General features: G+C 38.6%; 1 protein-coding gene across 1 annotated transcript; it reads right to left on the reverse strand.

The window, feature by feature from the left end:
• Positions 1 to 904: 904 nt before the first annotated feature.
• On the reverse strand, positions 905 to 23,322 carry LOC140746788 (uncharacterized). The gene is made up of 6 exons (XM_073078885.1): positions 22,641 to 23,322; positions 22,071 to 22,274; positions 19,944 to 21,107; positions 17,824 to 19,502; positions 2,197 to 2,330; positions 905 to 1,037 (listed from the first exon to the last, which is right to left on the reverse strand). The coding sequence occupies exons 1-6, from the start codon at positions 23,320 to 23,322 to the stop codon at positions 905 to 907; spliced, it is 3,996 nt and encodes a 1,331-aa protein (XP_072934986.1).
• Positions 23,323 to 25,835: the final 2,513 nt, after the last annotated feature.

Raw genomic sequence — 25,835 nt, forward strand, 5'->3', positions numbered from 1 at the left:
CACATTAGCTTCAGAATTCACGGCATTCAAGAAGTTTATTGCCTCGGCGTTGGAAACTGTACAGAGGCAGGTCGAATTTCTGGGAAGAGAGATGGACCGCCTGGAGATGAAAGGCCGTCGGAAAATGCTTCTGTTACATGGCATCCCGGAAGAGCAGTCGGAGGATACGGCAGCACTGGTTGTGGCTTCGGTCAATAAGAAGATAAACGTATCAGAGTTTACGCAGTCCTCCATCGCCCGTTGTCATCGGTTGGGGCGTCCCACAGAGGAAAAAGCCAGACCCATAGTGATTAAGTTCCGTGAGGTACCCGTTCGTGACAAATTTTGGTTCGGCAAGACGAAACTCAAAGGGTCTGGTTTCACTTTGTCCGAGTTTTTAACTAAAACTCGACATACAGTGTTTATGCGGGCTAGGCAGCGATTCGGTGTCTCGAAATGCTGGACGCGTAGTGGCGTTATACATGTCCTGGCCCCTGATGGCTCCTTCCACCAGGTGGACAGCCTGGCGGATCTCGAGGGTATTGGAGGAGCGGCGGCTGCTGTTTCTTCGGCACATCCTTTAAGTCAGACGTCGGACGATAAGACAGGGCAGCGGCCCAAGAGGACTCACAGAAAGTAACAAATTGTTGTTTTGTTTTCGCTTCTTTACAACTTTCCTTTCGCCTTTTTTATTTTTTATTATTTGCTATTAATCTTCTGCCATTTTTTCTTAATTATTGTTACCTTTCCTAGTTTAGTTGATTTTGTATGCATTCTATTAATATCTTACTATTTACTGCTTTACTGCCGTTTATTGTTTAGTTGTGTAAATTGTACTGTAATTATTAAGGTTATGTTGATTTGTTGATTGTTATTAACTTGTCTATGAATGATATTAGTTGTAATGGCCAATCGCGTACGTTTATCACTTTATCTCCACTATGGTGCTGTCGTGGATTCCAAACTTTTGGCCATTGACAATTAATTGTTTATCTGGTACAGCTCCAGGTGGCACTACTGAGCTTGAGTTCTTATTTATGTTCATTAAAAGTAGACACCTGGTACAAAAATGCTTTGGTGACGGTTAACGTGTGATTGAGTGTAGTAATTAATTTTCTTTGTTTATTAGTTTTGCTTTCTTTGACTTTTTTTTTTACTTCTTTTTTTTGCTTTAGCTCATGTATGTTCATTTATTTATTGTTGTGTTATTTCTTATGTTAACTCTTAAAGTCACTTTTTTTTTTGTTTTTTTTTTTAAATAAGCTGCTGGTGGGTAAAACGAAGCTTAATTTATTGTTTTTTTTTTTTTTTTGTTGTGTGTTTTTTTTTGTTTTATATTTTAATTGTTTTTTTCTTTATTTTTTTTTAAGATTTTATAACCCTTTATTTTTTGTTTTTATAGTACATAGACTGGTATGTCGACAATTGACTGCGAAAATGACGACAGCATACGTTCCCCCTCCTTTTCTTCCGCGTCAGATGGGGCTAGTAGCGACACCAGTTTTGAAAGCATTCCTCCTTTAAATGTCACTTTAAATACCCTATTTGCGGATAATAATAAGAATTTTAATGTCTGCCATATCAACGCCCAAAGCATACCGGCACATTATACAGACCTGATTTCTACTTTCGATAGCAAGCATGTTCACGCGATTCTCGTTTCAGAATCATGGCTCAAGCCATGTCTTCCATCTACATCATATTCACTTCCAGGATTTCATCTTATTCGCAACGATCGCTTTGAACGGGCGGGAGGCGGCGTTGCTATTTATCTTCGCTCCCATATTCCCTTTTCTATATTACGCCACTCACAACCTGGTAGTGAAGCTGAATATCTCTTTGTGGAAGTCCTCTTTTCACATACTAAACTACTTCTAGGTGTATTTTATAATCCCTTATCATCATGCAATTACTTTCCCACTTTGGAAACATTAGTAGAAGAATTTACTCCTCTTTATTCACACGTCATTCTTATGGGGGACTTCAACACATGTCTTCTTAAAGATGATAGCAGATCAAATCGTCTAAAATCTGTCATTGAAGCAGCGGATCTTCATATTCTTCCTCTCTCTGCTACACATTTCTTTCCCAATTGCTCTCCTTCTTTATTAGATTTAATGTTCGTATCTTCTCCTGAGAGCGTTCGGAAACTTGGTCAATTTGCTGCTGACGGTTTCTCGTACCATGACCTGATTTATTTATCTTATAAACTGTCACCTCCTAAGGCTAAGTCGAGAGTACTTCTTAAGCGCAATTTTAGTGGCATAGATGTGGAACAGTTTCGCCGCGATGCTGCGGAAGTTGACTGGAGTGCGGTACGCACTGCTAGCAGTGTTGACGAGCAGGTGGCACTTTTCACATCACTACTTATTCAGTTATTGGATAAGCACGCGCCTGCCCGTCCAGTTCGTGTTAAGTACCTACCTGCTCCTTGGCTTACGGAAAACATTAAATTGCTAATTGCCAAGAAAAACAATGCCAAGTCAAAGTATAAGCTGAATGCAACAGAGGAAAATCTAGACAAATATAAAGCTGCCCGAAATCTCTGCAATAAGGTGTGTAGAGATGCACAACGACGCCATATCTATAACTCAGTTAAAAACCAAGACTCTGCTAAAGTCTGGAAATGGTTAAGATCGTTAGGAGTGGGAAAGTCACGCCACGAGTGTCCGTCAAATTTAGATTTAAATCTGCTAAATCAGCATTTCTCCACTACTTCTTGCTTTGATAGTGCAAAAAAACAACAGACATTGAAGTATCTTTCTAACTTTGCCCCTCCTGGACATCCGGCATTTGAATTTCGCGCCTTCACTGATCGTGATGTTGAACAGAGCCTACGAACTATTCACTCGGACTCTGTTGGTTGTGACGGCATTAGTCGTAAAATGATCATTCCTATCATTGACATCATAACTCCTATTTTGACCTTTATCCTCAATTACTCCATCTCGACATGCAGTTTCCCTCTTATCTGGAAACAAGCTCAAGTTATTCCCATTCCAAAGAGGTCCAATCCCGTTGGCTTCTCCGATTACCGTCCTATATCCATCCTACCTTTACTGTCCAAAGTTCTTGAGTGTCTCGTACACCAACAACTCAGTTCCTTCGTATCCAAATATAACCTTTTAAATCCCTTCCAATCTGGTTTCCGTTCTGGTCATAGTACGACTACTGCCCTGTTGCATATCACGGATGACATCCGCCGAGGCATGGATAACCAACGGCTTACAGTGTTAGTGCTTTTGGATTTTAGCAGTGCTTTCAGCACTGTGGACCATGATATCCTATTGTCCATTCTCCGCGCGTTCAACATATCTCCGACTGCGATAGGCTGGTTTCAAAGTTACTTGCAGGGTCGCCGGCAGCGTATACAGGTACAAGATGCTCAATCTGCTTGGTCTGATATACTTGCCGGGGTAACGCAAGGTGGCGTGTTGTCCCCTCTTCTTTTTTCGCTCTTTATTAACTCCGTAAGTCTCAATTTAACTTCTCTCTACCATCTATATGCAGATGATCTTCAAATATACCAGCAAACTACATTAGGAGATCTACCTAACACCATCCACTCACTAAATAATGATCTTGCTCGCATTTTAGCGTGGAGTGATGCTCGAGGCCTTAAAGTTAATCCAAGTAAAACTCAGGTTATCATAATAGGTAGTTCTCGCCTATTATCTAGAGTAGATTTCAATGTGATACCTAATGTAAGTTTTAATGGATTGCGCATGCCTTATAGCGATAAAGTTAAAAATCTTGGCTTATACTTTGACAAACACTTATCATGGGCACCTCAAATTGATGAGGTAAGTAAGAAAATGTTTATGGGTGGGCTCGCTCAGGAGGCTTCGTAACTTTCTCCCGACGGCGACTAAAATTGCGTTAACAAAATCCTTACTCTTTCCCATTCTCGACTATGCCGATGTTTGCTATCTTGATTTAACGGAAGAGCAACTTAATAAACTTGAGCGGCTTCAAAACTTGTGCATTCGTTTCATATTTGGGATCTGCAAATATGAACACATATCCGATTATCGAACTAAACTCAAGTGGCTTCCAATCCGACTTCGCCGGAATATACATATTCTTTCTGCACTTTACTGCGTGTTGTTCAGTCCCAATACTTCTACCTATTTAAAAGATCGTTTTCAGTACCTTCACCTTTCTCATGATCACTGTCTTTGTTCCTCCATAAATTTCTCCCTTCAAACTCCTTCTCATACTACCTCCTTCTTCAAAAAATCCTTTTCTACTACTGCTGTTTCCTTGTGGAATAAACTACCTCTCCATATACGTCGTGCTAAATCGCTTGATACGTTTAAAAATGAAGTTATGAAATTCTATTTTAATCCATAACTTTCCTTCTTCCTGTCGTCATTTGCATGAGATATTATGATCCATTTCTTCTATCAATATTTATTCTCTTATGTGCTTTACTTTATTCGTCTGTGCTTGTTTCTGTTTTTTTTTCTTTCTCTTTCTTGTTGTTTGATTTATCATTGTGTACTATATTAACTATGTTACCTTTCATATTCCTTCTCCAACTTCATACACACTTCCCACTTTCCTCACTATCTTCCTTACTTTTCCATGCAAAGGTTGTCTGAAAGAGATCGCTGCTTAGCGATAAGGCCGCCTATTGCATACGATTAACTATATAATTGTATATCATTGTTATGTTCTGTTGAAGTGTGCAATAAAGAATATCTATCTATCTATCTATGTCAAATCGAAGCTTGTTTGAATTCTCAGCCTTTTTTATGTCCAGTAGACGAATCTGATGCCAGCATAGAACCATTCTCACTCCAGGACATTTTCTTATAGGAGAAGCACCTATAATTGTACCAGAACCAAATTTGCAACATATTAAAATAAATAACCTATCACGCTGGCAACACTCTCAGAAATTACTCAATGATTTTTGGAAACGGTGGCAGCAGGAGTATCTGACCAGACTGCAACAAAGACCAAAGTGGTTAAAACCACAGAGAGAAATGCAAATAGGAGACATTGTCCACATAAATAATGACAATTTGCCACCAGGGAAGTGGATGCTCGGCAGAATAGTAGACAAGCATCCTGGACCCGATGGTCTTACCAGAGTTTATAGCGTAAAGAGTGGAGATACTACTACTAAAAGACCTATAACTAACTTAAACAGCGATGATAGTTTTAAAAGTATTTCATCCCTACATACCACATTAGAAACTCATTTTTGCAATTCGCAGAAAAATTTCAGTATTTGTCACATTAATGCACAGAGTATTCCGGCACATTACCCCGATCTCGTTAGTACTTTTGATAGCAAAAATATTCACGCAGTTCTGGTTTCAGAATCTTGGTTAAAACCATGCCTTCCATCTACATCTTTCTCACTTCCAGGATTTCACTTGATTCGCAATGATCGCACTGACCGGGGCGGTGGCGGTGTTGCTACATACTTACGATCACACATCTCATTTTCCATTCTACGTATGTCAACGTTGGCTCAATCTAGAAGTGAAGCGGAGTATTTCTTTGTCGAAGTTCTGTTTTCCAATACTAAGTTACTCTTAGGAGTAGTAGGGATTCACCGGTTCTGGGGCACTGATTTTCCCCCCCTCTCCTGGGCTTCCCCGTCCCCCCGCCGCCCTGTTTGCCACGATCGAGGGGCAAGACCGGCTAAAAAAAAAAAAAAAAAAAGTTTGGTGTCAAAATGGGGGTTTCCGACCACGCCTATCTCCTTTGCTTACGAAGTTAGCTTTTATGAATAACGACCTCTAATTCATTTTCTAATCACCTCCTTATCTCATTAAGCTCGCTATGTCCATATAACAATACGGACCTTACTTATCTAATCACCACTCGCTGTCCTCACAACATAATAGGGTCATTATCACTGTGTCGGTAATGATCGGGGTATGCGCATGGTAATGCAATAAAAAAAATCTTCGTATTGACATTGTTTATTATTTCCAAAACAACCTTTTGAACAATTGCGATACTACAATATCGTTTATCAATTTATCCTCACAAAACAGGCTTAAAAAATCTCTGAGTGTATTTCCATAATACATGTAATGCGAGTATGTAAGACTATATTCTCCACAAACTGAAGACCAATCAAGTTGTATTCTATATCTATTAAAATCCCAATGGTTTGCGTTCCTTCTGAAAAAGGCTTTGTGATGGCCTGTTGGTGGTCGACCGTATGAATCAAAATACCCACCGATGCCATTTCTGTCTATGTACATGCCTACCCAGTGAGAGCCTGGTTCACTGTCAGGGTCCAAATTACTTATCAAGTACATTGGAGTCTTAACGTATAGCGGTAATCGGTTTGCCGCATAGGCATTGTTTTTCAAGCTACAATGAATTTTATTTAAATGCTTCTGAATCTCGATTGTATCCATTGTGCATGCCTACTTATCGATACCTCTGATAGGTACAATACACTATTTACAAATGCAGAGCAAAATTATCCAAACTTTATATTTAAAGGGACGCAATATGGTTTAACTCGAATGAAAGACTTCAAATAGGTATAATATATTACATTTATTAGGCTTTTACTTACATCTAAGTATAGAAATTTATCTTAACTACTGTAGTCGACGGTTACATTTCGGTTCTTATCAATTTCAATAACGTTATCAAACTCTGCATACACTATACAGTTAATAGTTTCGGTTAGAGTTGATTCAAACCGAACTTCTACCCTTACACTGCCATGCTTTATAAGATTCCAATGAGTCATGGAATTTGATGACAAATCAGGAGTTAGGTCAAACGCTAATAAGCAGTAACCTTTTGCATATTGCTCCCTAGATATTCCATTACCTTCATTTAGAAAATGTATACCAGTCCCCGAAAATAAAGTGTGATAGGCTGCAGTAAAAATATTATTCTCGAATGATGGTTGCAATGCTTTTGAAGGTATTTGTTGGCCATCAATATATAAACAAAATGTGTTCATAGCATAGTTTTCAAAATTGAATGGATTTTTAGTAAGACTTCCATTGAATGCTGTGTTGTTTACAAATCCAACTATACATCATATTCATGCCATCCTCGTTTCAGAAAGTTGGTTAAAACCCTCGCTTCATTCTTCTTTATATCCATTACCTGGTTTTATTCTTATTCGGAATGACCGGATAGGTAAAGGCGGAGGTGGAGTGGCTATTTATTTGCGAACTTCATTTGCATATAAAATTGTATTAACTTCCCCGTCGAGTTATTCCGCTTCCGCCGAATACCTATTCTTGGAACTCGATGTAAAGGGCACCAGGGTGTTGCTTGGGGTAGTGTACTGTCCTCCTTCCATTGACTACTTCTCCGGTCTGGAAAGCGTTTTCGATTCTATCGGGTCCGCGTACGCTCATTATATTATAATGGGTGACTTTAATACTGATTTACTAAAGGATTCGACCTGTAAGCAGAAATTGAAAGCCATAGTGGATTCAGTCAATCTTTCAATTGTTCCGTTGTCAGCTACTCACCACAATGTTGACAATGATCCTACCTGGTTAGACCTTATTTTAACCGCGTCTCCTGATCGGGTTTTGAGGCATGGCCAGCTTTCTGCTCCCGGGTTCTCTCGCCATGACCTCATTTACGTCTCATATAGGTGTAGACCTCCAAGATATGAGCCTACATTTGTTAATTTGAGGAATTTCAGAAGGATGGACATTGGGAAGCTGCTGAATGACGCTTCTGGTATAGATTTCCAACCGGTGACTGAGGCGTCAACAATTAATGATAAAATCACCTACTTCAACACTTCTGTCACTAATTTGTATGACGTCCATGCTCCTATTCACAGAGTGAAGCTGACGCGTGCTCCGGCTCCCTGGATGTCCAAGGGGATTCAAATGGCGATGAGAAGGCGGGATCGGGCCTTCCGTGTCTTCAAAAGGGACCGCACCGATTCCAATTGGTTAAGCTTCAAAGTAGCGAGAAACCGTTTCAACCAGATGGTGCGAACAGCCAAACGCCGATATTTTCATGATAACATCTTTAATTCTTCTCCCGCTGAAGTGTGGAAATTTCTTCGTTCTCTTAGATTTTGTAAACCACAAACCTATGATTGCGGTCCGTTCCTCACTCTTGATGCGATTAATGATTATTTTGTCACTACTTCGTTATTGGACCCTGCAATCAGACGTAAAACTCAGATTTCAATTGCAGCCATGCAATCACCCTGCATTCCCAATTTTCAGCTGTCTCCTGTGACCCAGATGGAAGTGATGACAGCTATTACGTCAATTAAATCAAGGGCCATGGGGTGTGATGACATTAGTAGGACCATGATTTGTCCGATAGTAAAAATTCTTTTACCAACAATTACGCACATCATAAATTTTTCTTTACTATCGGGCCACTATCCTTCTATTTGGAAGAAAGCCTTTGTGCGACCTCTTCCTAAAGTTTCAACTCCTTCCTTACCAAACCACTATCGCCCAATCTCCATACTTCCTTTCCTTTCTAAAATTTTGGAAGCCTGTGTTCACAAGCAACTTTCCTCTTTTGTATGTAACCATAACCTACTGAGCGTGTATAAGTCTGGGTTCCGTCCTGGTCATAGCACCACTTCTGCATTGGTCAAAATCACGGATGATCTAAGACGGGCCATGGATAACAGAATGGTGACAGTAATGGTGCTAATTGACTTTTCAAACGCTTTTAACACAGTCGACCACGATATCCTCATTTCCATCCTTTCTCACTTAAGTTTCGCCCCATGTACCCTTAAGTGGTTTGCATCATATCTTCGCGACCGCCAGCAGGCAGTTCGTCTAGAGCGTAAGACCTCTAAGTGGGCTGACATTGCTGCTGGGGTTCCGCAAGGCGGTATACTTTCTCCTTTGTTATTTTCGTTATTTATTGACTCCATCACTACACTTATAAACTGTTCGTATCATCTGTATGCTGACGATTTACAATTAAATGTGCAGACAAATATCGGTGAAGTTGATAAAGCTATTCACACTATCAATAATAACTTACAGGCTGTGAAAGATTGGTCTAGTCTGTATGGCGTTTCTGTCAATCCCTTAAAGTGTCAGGCCATTGTAGTAGGCAGTTCGAGACTGCTGTCTAAAGTCGACTTTGCGAGCTGAGCCGTAAGGTAAATACCACTCTACAATCCCTATATCGGCTTAAAAAAATTCTGCCGCACAAAACTAAAGTCGCGCTAATTCACAGTCTCGTACTGCCTATTATCGATTACGCAGATGTGTGTTATCCAGACCTGACGGATGAACTTCTTGATAAGCTAGAGCGCCTTCTTAATAATTGTATCCGATTTATTTTCAACCTACGTAAATATGATCATATCTCTAAATATAGACGTCAGCTTAAATGGCTAACTATTCGTCAAAGGCGTAATTCTAGAATTCTCCTGGTTCTGTATTCTATTTTACATGATCCAGCTTCTCCGCCGTATCTAAAGGAAAATTTTCAGTTTCACTGTTCATCTCACGACAGCGGACTACGTTCGTCTAGAATTCTCAAAGTCAATATTCCACCGCATAATAGTGGTTTTTTCCATTATTCCTTCACAGTACAGGCGATACTACTTTGGAACGCCCTGCCCGAAAACATCAGAAAAGCCACTCATAGGAACACCTTCAAGAGAATGGTTCGGGAGCATTACCTTCGCATGTCCTCCAATACTTGAGTCTTCCAATTTTCCTTAACTGACTGTGTTGTATATATTTATTTGTATATATTATATTTGTATTATATATTTATATATTATTTATATTTATTATTATTATATGTAGATATTGTATGTTTTTTTTTTCTCTTACAGTTGTATTTCTTGTCTATGCCTACCACATGTTATCGCCATCACCCAGGGTCGACTGGCAGAGAATGCCATTAGGCATTAAGTTTACCCTTTGTAACCCTTAGTTTAAGGTGTACAAAAATAAATAAATAAATAAATACATCTTTTAGGTACTTGCCCCAGAAAAATGTTGTCAAGAGTCTTTCCCTGAACCCCTGTTAAGATTCCTACGTAACACGCACGGGAGGAGACGCGCGGGTGGAGGAGGCGGGCAACGTCATCGGCGCGGGCGGTGCGGTGGTGGTACGAGCCGAACACTACTCACGCTTGCGACCTCCGTCGGCCACGGACGATTTCTATTTAAATATTGTTTGACCGGGAAACCCTAATGTAATTAAGCGGCCTATTAAACCAGCAAAATACAGTCCACTCTCTCATTTAAGTCCCAGGACCCTAACACCCCTGATGGTATAGTTAAAACTTTGACTTCAGCTCGAGTAATAGGATATTTTGCTGTAGTAGAGGCTAAGATTTTTTGATGTGGGAGGAGTACAGTTGGATTTATTCGTGCTCTACGAACAATAAGAGTTGCATCCGTAATGCATACTTTACATTTTATATCAGTAGTAGAACCCATCAGATTAAACGATTCTCTTGAGCGAATTAATTTGACACTCATTTGAACCCCATTAATCAAAAACTTTTCTTGGTTAAATATATCACCATGTAGATGTCCAATCATTTCTATTTCTTTACTTTCAGATGCTAGTTTTTGTCGTTTCAGAAATCCAGGATTTGTGTTGTCTGTTGAGTTAATTTGTCCAGCTGCATCTTCATACCAAAGACCACAAGTCAAATGAGATTTCTTTGCGGCAGGAGAGTAGTTCAGCAGAGTTTCCAAATAAGCACGGTAAGCATATGTATTATTAGGTGGTGACACAAGTTTTTGATTTAAATATACATCTAACTGGCTGAATAGTGAGTGTAACCAGTTATTTATTGGTGCTATTACTGTGGGTGTGCTCACTTTTGATGAATCTAGGTTAACTATTTTTGCTTTAATATGTATTAACGTATGCGATAAATCTAGGTAATCGTCACTAGATCCTGGTACTTGAAATTCTATTGGTCCATCATCAGCAAGAGACGAAATTGGTTTGTAATGAATCCAAATACCATTTTCAATACTTGTTTGTGTTGATGGCAATGCAAATAAATCTAGTTCAGTCTTTATACATTCACAAGAATGACTATGTAAGAAAGACATAATTCCTTAAATTTATTAGTTATGAAAAAATATCTTTTATGTTGGCACGAGAAACTCCTAATTTTTTAATAGCTTTCACTTTAGCAGCTGAGTGTGGACTGAGTGAGGAAAGACGCTTTCTCTTCGTTATATACCCCGATCCAGACATGTTTATTCTATCAATTTTTTCATCAACTTTTCGTTTTAAATTGGAACTAGCTTCCTTGAGGCGAGATTTTATTGAATCCTCCATGAGTCGTGCATTCACTAAGTCCGACAAAATACCAACTCCAGCGCCTAGTGCTTCTTTTCCTATAACTCTAGCACCCCTTGAAAGCAAAGGTAAAACTGATCTAAATAAGCCTCCTAAAAACTGCCAATGCCATGACCACGTTGAAACGCGGCTCCTTTATATATTACTCCAATACCAGAACCAGCTTCATGGGAATAATAATGTTCGTAGGGGCAAGTCATATTATTATTATTATTATGAGAATACATTGTTGTGTTTTTTAAAGTGAAGTTTGATACACACAGTTCCAAATTGAAATGGTATCTTTTGACCAGTGGTTGACCCTTATATCTATTTCAATAGTGTCAAATTCTCGTCGCATGATTGGTAAATAGTGAGGAGGTGAAAAAACATGCATTTTATTCGACCAATATAAAAATATATTTCATTGGATCTAATGGTATTATTCTTAGTAAAGGAGTCATGACGTCACCTACTATCTGTGGTTCAACTATATCGCAATATACAAATAATTGTGATGGTAGACCTAAATGTAAATTTGCAGGACACTTTCCTGTGTTTCTTTCAATGAGATTCCTGTCAGGTTCAAACCCAACTTGAAACGACAGCTTAGGAGATAGCTTCACTGATCTTATTGATTTATCGGTAACAGAAACACAAACTAATTTTGATACTTCATCATAACGAAATTTTATATTTTCCTTTGTATTATTTAAAGCTACCAAAATATGATCTATGTTGTCATAATTTGTCATTGCGCATTGCGCTCGCATTGTAAGTGGACGTGTTATTGAAGAGTTTACAAAATAAAGTAATTAGTGCAAGGAATAATCAGTAACATTACTATCAATTGGAAAGTAATTAGTGCTAAAATCCTGTCTACAGAATTTTTATTATATTTCATCGCGGGAAGAGAACAGAAATATCCACGCATCAGCTATCTTTGTTTGCCGTAGCATCTTGTGTTCGCGACGCGGGGGCAACTTTACCTCACTCCCTCCAGGCTAAGAGATAGCACGATATTTTGTAACTCTTTCTTACTTGAACAAGACTTCGTGTCTCACGCTCATAATGGCGCTTCAACGTACACCACCGAACACCTTCTCATCGGATTCAAATATTCCGTTGGCAATTGACTGTGAGAGTGACTCGTATGTGAATTATAGGAAACGAAAACAACCGGATAGCTACGATCAAGCAAGTTTTAAAGAAAAGTTTAATAAACAGTTATTTATATGGGACCAGACTGTAACAAATAGCATTACATCTGCTATTAATTCCGCGCTCTCGAACGAGGTAACTAAAATTACTAAAATGCTATCGGAAATTAATATGAATATAAAAAATTTTTTAACAAAAAATACAACCGACTTCTATGTCACTACAAAGTAAAAAATAATTGAAATAAATGTTGGTTTAGTACATATTTGTGAAGTCGGCGCTCAATATATTTAGTTGGATAACGATGTAAACAGCGTGTCTAATATGAGCGCCGACTTGCCGACAGAAATATGCAGTAAACCAACATTTATTTCAATTATTTTTTACTTTGTATTGACATAGAAGTCGGTTGTATTTTTTGTTAAAAATTTTTTTTCACCCTTTTTAGTGATGACACACTAACATTTATATTAATACAATATAAAATTGTAAAAACGTGATCATGAATGAAGGTAAGGTCTGAATTTACATTGATTGGAACCGCCCGCTCGCAGGGCGCTGCCGCGCCCTGCTCGCTTAGTTTTATATTATCTAATATGTTCCAACCTAACCTAACTAAATAGTCAATGATGAATTGGCTTTGCAATTCCATTAGAACCTACACCAAATATCTTCAAACACAACTCAATTATTTCCATCGGTTGAGGAGTTACATATTTTGTCTCCGAGCCACATTATCAGACCCTTAAATAGTCAATGATGAACTGGATTTGCAATTTCATTAGAACCTACAGTAAATATCTTCAAAAACAACTCAATTATTCCCATCCGTTGAGGAGTTACATATTTTGTCTCCGAGCCACATTATCAGACCCTTAAATAGTCAATGATGAACTGGCTTTGTAATTTCATTAGAACCTACGCCAAATATCTTTAAACACAACTCAATTATTCCCATCGGTTGAGGAGTTACATATTTTGACTCCGAGCCACATTATCAGACCCTTAAATAGTCAATGATAAACTGGTTTTGCAATTTCATTAGAACCTACACCAAATATCTTCAAACAAAACTCAATTATACCCATCGGTTGAGGAGTTACATATTTTGTCTCCAGAACCCACTCTGATCCTCATCATATTTAAATGGTACCAACTTGTAGCAATTGTCCACACACGAAATTAAAGGCATTAAAATAGGTTCATAAACGGCGAAGTTATGGCTGTTATATTTACATGGGTGGAGGAGTTCCCCTCATTTTCTCCAGAACCCATCGATGGATCCTAACCATATTTAAATGGAATCAATTTCCAGATCGTCCCTACATAATAACAAGTAATTAATGTAAAAAATCAAAAACCCGACTGCACCAAAAAGGCTGAAGTAGAATTTCCAAAAGCAGTGAAATAGGCATTTCATTATTTTTATCCAGAAAGCCAAATACAAAGTTTCATAGTAGGTGTCTGCTTCAAAAACAAGAAATGTTCAAACAATATTATCCTATTTTATTTTATCCTCGTAGTGTTCATTTACGCTATATAAAGAACCTATGAGTAAAATTCCAGCACGCTTAAGTTCAGCGGTTTCCCTTTGCGTTGATCTCTGGCACATCAACTCTCTCATTTAGTCAGACAGTCATCTCGATGTGTATATACGAGTATATATGTACTAGCTGACCCGGCAAACGTTGTGTTGCCATATAAATAAAAAAATGTTAAGGATGAACAACCCTTATTACTTAGGTGTAAAAAAAATAGATAGTGGCCGATTCTCAGACCTACTGAATATGTATATAAAATTTGGTGAAAATCGGTGAAGCCGTTTCGGAGGAGTACGGTAACTAACACGAGAATTGTATATATAAGATATATTATATAATGTATGTGTAATCTCCTCTCAATTTCCTTTATTTTGACACCCTACTCGATAGGTTTGGTTAACTTTTTTAAAACGTGTTACTATTTCGCGAAAAAATTCACCATTTACGGTCTATAAAATATATAACTTCAGTAAATCAAAGTTTCGGTCATTATTTTACCTCGTTAGAGGTAGCATTTCATTATTTTTATCCAACAAGCCTGATACAAAATGACATAGTGTTTGCTTCAAAATTGACGATAGTTCAAATGAACTTTTAACCCTTATTTTACCCTCTACGGGGTTGATTTTTCGGAGGGAGGTAAATAAGTGCGTCCTTGTTCCTATCCAGAAAGCCAAATACAAAATTTTATAGTAGTTGCTTCAAAATTAAAGGATTTCAAAAAAACTGTTTTCCCCTATTTTACCCTCTTAAGGGTAGAATTTCCAAAAGGCCTTTCTTAGTACTTATTCAAGCTATATAGAGAACCTGTGTGCAAAATTTCAGAACTGTAAAGTCCTTGTGTCTATGGTTATTGTCATTCCTGTACTTACTGTGAACCTTAACAATTTTAATATTTAAAATAATAACTATTGTCTATGTCTTGTCAAAAAACGCAATAAAGATGTCAGTGCAGCTCGCAAAAGTTTTTTACTTACAAACTCAAAAACTCGAAAATATCTAAGCAATCTCACAAGCATTCATCAATTACATGTTGGTCCTTAATCGAACCGGATAAATCAAGCAAAAATACAGTGTTATTGTCAAGAAATTATTTCAATTGGTGCATCCGCCATTTTTCACGTGCTAAACTTAATTCGTCAATTGGCTTTTGGCGATGTCTTCGGTGGAAGAATTGGTTGAACTCAATGAAGATCTTCATCGGTTATTAGAGAAGGCAAAAATCAATCATAAAAAATGTCCGTCGGCAAGAATGACAGTTGGATACTTACAAACGAAAATTAAATGCGTAGAAGAGTATTGGGACTCGTTTCGAGAAAACCACAAATTATTAATTGTACGGGTTAGACCGTAACTGTTTAAAGGAACTTAATAAAAGAAAGATAGAATCTTAAAATTTTATATTTCCTTACTTAATGGAAATATACTAAAAATGGGGTGAGTGACGCGCGGTACGCTTAATGACCGATTGCGAACTAATTAACAATTCTAAAGTAAAGCAATGAATGGGTGTAAATTGCTGACACAGGACTGTACGTGCATTGCCCGTACATGCTCCCGGGCGCAAGAGATGAGATTAGTAGAGATGAGAGGAATACCCTGTGAACTTAGACTAACAAGGTGAAGACATATTTTTTTTTAAATCTAACATGCTGGTTTTGTTAATGATGATTTTGAAGGACATTCTTATCTAACTAATTCTAACTAAATGAATATAAATGTTTTAATTGCTAAAAGGGGTAAAAACAGATCGAAGTACGACCGGCGAAGTACTCCGATTAACACTTTTAGACACCTTTCGCGCACTTTCCACTTTATCAGTGTCACTTTCACTTACACTTACACTATATGCCCTATTGGGTCCTTTAACACTAAATTTGGAACACTTAACACTATCACTACGCACTGCGGGGTGCGGCCTCGGGGCGGCCGCGCCTGCCTCCGCGCTGGCCGCCGCCGCCTCCGTCGCTGCTGGCCGACGCTGATGACGACGTAAATGTCTCCATAAAAACACTGCGCCTATCACTGTAATTATGGCCACGATGCTATATATCACTGAGTAGTGATGGACGTCATGGTAGGACACCTGACTTGTTAAGGGTTCGCTCTTCTTCATTCTATTTATTTTTTCTTCTAAATGTTGCAGCTGGTTCCGGTAATCTTCTCGTATTGTCGAGTTTGAGACTATCTCGGAAAGTCGAGGAATGGATATGTTAACTACGTGATTTATGGGAGTTATTTTGGGTAACTCTAATTCTGGACTGATGGTAATCTTGTTTGCATAAGATTGACGCTGCGAGTACATGTAGAAATCAGCTGACTTCATTATACATCCTTCTACAATTGCGAAAAGGCCGGCTCGGGTCATTTGCACCGAAGTAACTTGATCTCCGCACAATAGTTTCAGCTGACACATGTCACAGCAAAAGTAAAAGTATTTATTTATTTCCTTTAACGGAATCCATTGGTTTTCACAGGGTTTAATAATTTCCTTACACGTTCTTGAATTTAATTTGGTTTTACATAATGCTTGATCATCCTTAATGTGATAAATCGGTTTATTTAAATGGCATAAAAGTGAACTCGACGCCTGCAAACATATGTTCATATCGTCCGCTGTTACTTGAATTAAAATATCTTTATGTAAATTTATAGCTGCGTAACTCGATACAGGTACTACACTTATCATTTGACTTTCAGACTTCTGGGGTATGGGAATAAGTCTAAATATTTCAAATCTGTCTCTATCTATCAAGGGAATTCTTATTTCAAATAATAAATAATTACTAAGCAATCTTGCTTTAATTTTTACTAAATCGTATATAGCCATTAATTCCATATTTTCTATAGGTGTTGATAGATCTCTCGGTAGCTGTCCTCCTATTATGTTTAATTCCTTTTGTAACTGTTCTGGAGTTATAAGATGAAAGTTTAATTTTTCACTGTACAGATTTGTGAGAGTAGCCATTATTGATTCCTGTGTATTTTTTAAACTAAACAAAATATTATTTGCAATCATTGCGGACGTAAAGAAATCACTCAAGAGTGTAACATTCTGTAGATCCGTGTTAATCATTTTAACAGAGTTTTCTAAGTTAGTTAGCCGTTGATTTATAATTTTATGCTGCTTATCCATTACGTTTTCAGTACGCTTTAAAATATTAAATTCCGCTTCTACAATAGAAGTCTGGTTTTTCCACAATTTTGCTAAATGATTTTGATTATCCTTAAGAAGAGTGATATCCTTTTCATATTTTTCGGCAAAACTTTGATCTAAGACCCCAAATAAACTATTTGCTAGGGAACCAACTCCATTGATAAGACCGCGCCGGCGCCTGGCACGCGCGCTGTCTTGACGATTCAGTAAAATATTATCATTGTGTTTTAATTCTGAGAACTCGTGCCTTAGTTGCAACAAGACCCCTTCGCAATTTATTTGTGTTTTTATCCGTGCGCATGTGGTCTCAAGATATTTGATATACTGAGTCACCGCAGTATTCCCTTGTTGATATGGATACATGTCATAGTAGACAATGAGTCTCCAATCGTCGCGTATTAAATGTAGGTTCGTTACACTATCAAAATAGAGACCATTATTTTTTGGCAAAGGCGTAATGTTGTAGTAAGCCGCTTCCGAAGACGATATTATAGTCATAAAGAATAGAATTAAAGACATGCAGATTGAAATGAAGCTGTATGTTTTCTTCTTCCTATGACGCTCGGTAGGGACTTCTTTCTGGTCAACTTTTGGCTCTTTTAAGTTAACTGAAGTGCTTGACGATGAAATTTGATCAGTCTCATGCACGGGTAATATTGCAAGTTTTACTACAGGACGTTGCATAGAACCATTCTTAGTTTTAAGTGTAACTACTCTTACAAAGCCGTCTGCTCCCGGATGCAGTTTGACGACCCGACCTAACGTCCATTTCCCGGGCGGGAGGTTATCATCCTTAATTATGACAACATCATTTAAACATATATTCTCCCTAGGTGCTCTCCATTTACTTCTTACGGTTAGAGATGTCAAATATTCCTCACGCCAACGACGCCATATATCTTTAAATATCTGCTGAGTGAGATGCCATCTCGTTCTCAGATCGTTCTCCGTATCATAAATAGTTAAAACGGGTCCACTAGATAAAAAATGGGATGGAGTTAAGAAATTTAAGTCATCGGGATCTTCCGTGAGGGGACAGAGTGGACGGGAGTTAAGACATCCTTCTATCCGGGTAAGTAACGTTGTAAACTCTTCAAATGTGAGCTTTTGGTCACCTAGCACTCGTTTAAGGTGGTGTTTTAAGCTTTTTACAGCAGCCTCCCATAGACCACCTGCTGACGGCCACGATGGAGAGTTGAAGTGCCACTCTATGCCCATACTAGTCAACACTGTCATAAGTTCTTCGTTGTAGGTATTCTTAATGTATTCTAATTGCTGTCTTAAAGCATTGTCAGCTCCAATAAAGTTTTTACCTTGATCACTATAGATATGGTCGGGAACGCCTCTTCTAGCAACCATGCGGTGTAGCGCTGCAAGAAAGGCGGACGTCGTGAGGTCTGAAACGAGTTCCAAGTGTACAGCCTTAGTCGCCATACATACAAAAACTGCCACGTATCCCTTGTTAGTCCTGATACCTCGGCCCTTATTGGCTTTGACACTCACGTGGCCAGTATAGTCGATACCACAGTGAGAGAATGGACGGGACGGGTTTATACGCGCAGAAGGTAAGTCACCCATTAACTGACGCTCAAGAATTGGACTCTGTTTCTTACACTGGACACACCGACGAAGTCGCTTCTTCGTAGCATTATTTCCACCAATTATCCAATACTTGCGCCGTATAAATGCCGTAGTAAGTCTCGCTCCACCATGAAAGGTAAGTTTATGCGTCTCATCTATTATGAGGTCTGATAATCTTGTATTATTCGGTATTATAACAGGATATTTCATGTCACAATCTATATTTGCATGCTTAAGTCTACCTCCGACCCGCAGAATGCCGTGTTCATCTATTTTCGGATTTAAATTATAGATTTTGCTAGAGCTACTTACAGTCTTGCATTCTTTCAAACGATCCATTTCGTCAATAAAGTGTTTGTCCTGGAAATATTTAATAATTAAATTTCTAGATTTAGTTAGCTCCTGTAATGTCAAATAGGCATGTTTTTGTGCTTTCCTCTTAAATCGAAGCACCCACGCCAATATTCTTATGGCCTTGGATAAAGAACTTTGCTTATCAATTAATTTCTCTATAATTTCATCCCTATTTGATAACACAACATTAGCTTGTTTAACCTTCTTCATATCTTCATTTGTAACATATAACGGCTGGTTTTTATTCTCAGGTGTATACATGGTTAGCCAAGTAGGTCCTTCCCACCATAATTTGTGTTCTTTAAGTTGACACGCTGTGAGACCTCGGCTAGCGCAGTCAGCCGGGTTTTCCTTAGACGCCACATATTGCCAACAATCCGGTGGCATCAGCTCTGTGACTTGTCGTACCCGGTTCGCGACAAATGGTTTCCACCGGTTAATGTCGCCATTGAGCCAACCCAACACTACCATAGAGTCAACCCAGCCATAAATTTTCATATCATAACTGCTAAGGCATTTCTTAATTTTAGCCATTAATCGTGCAAGTAAAAGAGCTCCACATAATTCCAGCCTTGGAAGAGATACGGTTTTACTTGCAGGTACTAAGCGTGCTTTTCCGGCAACTAATACGACAGAAGTCGAGGCATTCCTTTTAATCTTCAAATACACAACGCTCGCATATGCCTTAGTAGACGCATCGCAAAAACCGTGTAACTCGATATGATCCCCGCGGTGTGTCTTAAGCCACCTCGGAACTGTAAATTGATCGATACCTCTTAAATCGATCTTAATACGTTCCCACTCCTGCCAAATATCAGTCGGTAAATTATCATCCCATGCTAAATTGGCTTTCCAAACTTCTTGAAATAAAATTTTTAATTTTATTGTAACAGGTGATAACCAACCCAAAGGATCAAATACCTTTGAAGTGTCGGATAACAATGACCTCTTAGTTGGTCTTGCCGACGATAAAGATATTTGCAACTGAAAGGTAAATTGATCCTCTTCAGGATTCCATCCGAGGCCTAATGTTTTTGTGGACTCCGGTTGCTTAAAGTCGTATCCTGGATTTAAGCTATCACTGTTGACTCCTTTTACCAACTCCGGCAGATTAGACTTCCATTTTCTAATATTAAATCCCCCTGAGTTTAAAATATTTATTAAGTCGACTTGTAACTGTTTTGCTTCCTCTGGGGTGTGAGAACCATGCACCAGATCATCCATGTAGAAGGAGCTTTCTAATACCTCAGGTGCCATGTTGTCTGGATAGTTTGACTTCTCGTCTCTAGCTAATTGCCTTAATGTCATCATAGCTAAGAATGGTGCAGCCTTTGTCCCGTACGTAACCGTTGCTAGTTGATACTCTCGCAAATGATCTAATGGGCTATCTCTCCAGATGATTTTTTGTAAATTTTGATCTGATGGATGCAGCCAGATTTGTCTAAACATTTTTTCTAAGTCAGCTGTGTAGGCATACTTATACTGCCTCCACGCAATGATGATATCTTGGAGATCGTGTTGTAAATTCGGTCCCCGAAACATCAAATCATTCAAACTCATACTACTGGAGGTTATTGCCGATGCATTAAATACGACACGTAACTTTGTAGTAGTAGAGTCCTCACGACGCACACAATGATGCGGTAGGTAACAATTAGGTTTAGAATTACCGCTCGCTGTCGTCATGTGGCCTAATTTTAAGTACTCGTGCATAAATAATTTATATGATTCTAAAATTTCTGGCTGTTTATTGATTTTCTTTTCTAACTGATAAAATTGAGCAATGGCCTTGGGCTTGGATTCGCCTAATTTTTCCTCATAACCTGGTTTTAATGGCAGCCTTACTTCATACCTTCCATCCTTTCTCCTAGCTGTAGTGTCCTGATAAAAATTTAAACAGTGCTCATCTTCTAAAGACAATTCTGATGAATCTGCTATATCCTCTATCTCCCAAAACCTTTGTATTTCTTCCACGTTGTTGATAACGACGTTACATTGAAAAGTTTTTACGTTCCCGCTTAAAATCCAACCAAGTTGGGTCTGTTGCGCGGTCGGTAGGGTTGCTTCTCCTTTACAAACACCATCCATTAAAATGTTAGAATAAACATCAGCCCCTAATAATATTTCTACTGGGCGACTAATATAGAATTCGGGATCAGCTAATTTTATTTGATCTAAGTATGACCATTTCGGTTTGCTAAACGTACTAGTAGGCAAATTTTTAATTAGATTTTTCATAATAAGAGCATCCGTTTCGAAGCTATAATCGCAAGTTAGCGAGAAACATTGAATACTAATCATCCCCTTACAATTGCTATCCTTGGCGCCGACTCCAGATATGACCCCCTTGCATCTCTGTCGAGGTATTTTTAAGAGTTGAGCTGCTCGCTCGCTTATTAAAGACGTCTGTGACCCCTGATCTAGGAGGGCGCGCATGACGTGGTATTCGCCATCGGCGGCTTGTACCTTAATCATAGCCGTCGGTAACAAAACTTCAGAGGGGTCATTCTGGAGTGACACGTGTATCCCCCCTTGGAATTGTTTTTCGAGGTTCCGAGCACTTCCGTTCATTTCTGCTGCGTTGCACCCGCGTAGGTCGTTGCCTTCTCTACTACGGTCAATTTCCTTCGTCGGGTAGGTATTTTGTGATTGTGCAAGCGCGTCGTGTAACAGGCGATTATGACTCTTATTGCATTCGCGACAAACCTTATCTGATTCGCATTGTTTTCCCGGGTGATGGGACAGACATTTCACGCATAGATTTAATTTATTGACCGTTTTTAGCCTATAATAGGGTGTCATTTCCAAAAATTGTTGGCAAAAATAAATACCGTGTTCATTGCTGTTGCACAATAAGCACCGATACTTTGATGACGCCACCTTTTTATTATTCTTCGTTTTAGGTGTCATTTTACTGCTCGTGTAAGAAGTTTTAAAATATTGAGGTTTATGTTCATTTTTAAATTTATTAATATGTAGTTGACCTTTATTAATTAAATTTTGCTTTAGAGAATAATTATCTTGATTCTTACGTAGCGATTCTAAAGACGTAAATTTTGCTTCCAAAAACTCTAAAAATTCTTTCAAATCCGGTAGCTCTCTAGGCTTCTTGACGGTCTCTACATAGTCGGTGAACGTTGCTGAATCTAATTTTTGTGTCAGTAGGTACACAATTATTGGGTCCCAGGTACTAATATCCACGCCTAAATTCTTAATAGCGTTGAGACACTCTTGAGCTGTGTCATGCATTCGTTTTATGGCAAAGACAGATTGTTGTTGTATATTTGGAAGGCTTGTTAAAATGTTCATATGAGACTTAAATATGAGCTTCTTGTTGTTATATCGTTGGTTTAATATATCCCAGCAAACAATATAATTATCAGTACTAACTTGCAAGTGCTGAATTAGCCTTTCAGCTTCCCCCTTTACCTTAGATTTAAGGTATTGCATTTTTTGAGCGTTTGACATAGATAAATTACTATGGATGGCTTCATTAAACAGATCCTTAAAAGAAACCCAACAATTATAATTGCCGTTAAATGTTGGTATTTCCATCTGAGGTGTGGATTTTTCCAAATGGGCAACCGACCACATTTTCTTACTAATGGCTCTCTTAATATCCTGGTACTTGCGTTCATATGATGCAAAGGCACGCTCATAATCCTCATTGGATCCGTTCAGCTGGCTGTCCAGTTCCCAGTGCAACGTGTCGATAATAGACCAGCGGGACTGGACAGTGCGGAGGGAATCCTCCAACTCCCACCTTTCACTTATATCCTCTACGTGTATATATTCTATTGTGCGGTGAAAAGCCTTAAAGTTACTTTGCTGTTTTCGAAGCATATCCTCCGTTAAGCTTGTCGTCGAACTTGACGATTGTGAGGCAGCCTTACTGCTACCCTGTTGCGGAGTAATTTGAGGTAAATCAGCTTGCCCCTGCGGTTTAAGCGCGAATGTCGGCGGTTTTAAAAGTGGTGACTGCGGCCTTTCTGCAGCTGCCACCTCACTACTTCGTATGTGACCTTTTATATTCCCATACCTCTCGTTCATTCCCTCTAAATCCTTATTTATAAAATCACGCACATTGGCGTCTAAATCCATTCCCGACAATCTCGAGTAGTTGGCTTCATACTCGAACCAATACCTATCCAATAAATCTAACCTCTTCTTAATATATTCAGCGGTCTTACGACTAGCACCATCCTTCTTAAAATTGGTGTACACGCTTTCAATAGCCGACGCCAGCTGCTGCTGGTTGGCCAAGAGGTCACTGACCGAAGACATGGTTAAAGATGTAAATTATAAAAAAAGAAAAATGGATAGATCTTACTTTTGACCACCCTGCACCTCACTGAATATCTGAACCCTTAACTTCTGCTCAGGCTCTGCTACTCTTAATATAACAGATTTCTTCAGCACGTGGCACACACTAAAATGTCTTGTCAGCGATATGCACTATGTCTCTATAGGGTCCGGTAAACGAAATCACACACGTGTATCGCGAAATGATCCCGCTTTTCCGAAGCTCGAAGGACCATGTACGGGTTAGACCGTAACTGTTTAAAGGAACTTAATAAAAGAAAGATAGAATCTTAAAATTTTATATTTCCTTACTTAATGGAAATATACTAAAAATGGGGTGAGTGACGCGCGGTACGCTTAATGACCGATTGCGAACTAATTAACAATTCTAAAGTAAAGCAATGAATGGGTGTAAATTGCTGACACAGGACTGTACGTGCATTGCCCGTACATTAATTAAATGCAGCAAAAAGGAACAACGAGAAACCATACCATATTTCAGAGAAGACAAGCACAGCCAGATTGAAGAATTATATCTGGACGTCAAGGGGGACTTAACCGACACTCTCGAGAATATAAGGGCTACCAAAAAGTCCTCCCCGCACATTTCGTCGGAAATTGAGTCGTCGTCGGTGTCGTCGGGGGCAGATGCCGAGGTGCATCTGCCTAAGATTGCTCTGCCAACATTTGGAGGAGCGTACGAGGAATGGCAGGCTTTCGAGGATTTATTTCTATCCTTAATTCATAAAAACAAACTTAGTGACGTACAGAAATTACACTACCTAAAGGCTTGTACAACAGGAGAAGCAAGAAACACCATTAAGAACTATCAAATGATTGCAAGTAACTACAGTACAGCATGGGAAGCTTTGAAAAAACGATATTCACAAAAAAGACTCACAGTGGATGCGATATTAAAAAGGTTGTTTAGTAATAAGAAGATTGTAAATCAATCGCCATCTCACTTGAAGGCGTTAATTGACAACACCAATGAATGTCTGAGTTGTCTGCGAGGTATGGACATATCAACGGAATCTTGGGATCCCATTTTAGTATTTGTGATTACTCAAAAGTTAGATGCAGATACACACAAGGAATGGGAGAAATTTGTGAGTAATGAATATGAAAAGGAATTGCCTTCATATGTAAGTCTTTGTAATTTCCTTGAGTCTAGTATTCAAACCTTAGTTTTAACCCAACCAATTGCTGTACGTAGCACAAGGGAGCGATCATTTCATGTCAATTCAGTTGAAATTAGTTGTGGCCTATGTGGTAAAAATCATTTTTTATTTAATTGTAAAGATTTTTCAAAATTAGATACTTTTAAAAGACGAGAGTATGTTAAAGATCATCGCTTGTGTTATAATTGTTTGTCTTCGAGTCACTCAGTGTTCAATTGTAAACAAAGGAGTTCTTGTAGAATATGTGGGAAACGACATCACTCGCTTTTACATCAAATCACAAATGATAAGGGAGATACTGGGTTAAAGCAGGTAGGGACCACAACCAGATCTTCATCCAGCACAAATGTAAAAGTAGAAAATCAAGATCTACAAGATGTCTCTGTTGCTTCACACTTGGTGTCAGGGTATGTAAAAAGAGCACTTTTAGCCACTGCACTGGTTCTTGTTAGAAACAGTTCGGGACAAATGATAGTTTTGAGGGCTTTAATCGATCCTGGGTCTCAGGCATCGTTTATTAGTGAAAGGGCAGTTCAGTCATTGGGTCTCAAAAGAACTGGCATCAATGGAATGGTAACTGGGGTGGGTTCAACAACAACAACAGTTAGCCACTTGGTACAGCTGGAGGTCATATCTAGGTACGATTTTGAATTCAGCCTCACTGTACAGGCTTATGTTTTAGCTTCACACGTGACTACTCGGTTACCATGTAAATCAATCGAGCCAAGGGAAAATTGGTCACATTTGGAAGGTCTCACCTTGGCCGACCCACAATATTTCATTGCCGGGAAAATAGATGTTTTACTTGGAGTTGAAGTATACACAGAAATCATTAAGAATAATTTAATCAAAGGTCCATCAGGCTCGCCATCGGCACAGGAAACAAGTCTGGGATGGATTCTCTTTGGCAATATCCATGACCACACAACAGATAATACAATCTTGGTCATGCATCAAAAATTGGAAATAGATATAAACAACATGTTACGAAATTTATGGAGTATAGAAGAATCAACGAAGAGAGAATATACAGCTGAAGAGAGAAGGTGTGAAGAGATTTATACAAATAATTACATTAGATCACCAGAAGGGAGATACATCGTCAAGTTACCTTTAAAGGATTCCATAGAAGAAATAGGGGAAACAAAACAGATAGCATTAAAAAGATTACATCTGTTAGAAAGAAGATTAGAGAGAAATCCACAACTTAAAGAAGATTATGGTAGAGTTATAGAAGAGTATATTCAATTGAATCACATGGAAAGAGTTCCAGAAGAGGATAAAAATAAGAAAGCAATATACTTACCACATCAT

This window comes from Epargyreus clarus, unplaced genomic scaffold (genome assembly GCF_041222505.1).
Source record: "Epargyreus clarus isolate Ecla_fem2 unplaced genomic scaffold, WU_Ecla_fem_2.2 ptg000013l, whole genome shotgun sequence".
Taxonomy (NCBI): domain Eukaryota; kingdom Metazoa; phylum Arthropoda; class Insecta; order Lepidoptera; family Hesperiidae; genus Epargyreus; species Epargyreus clarus.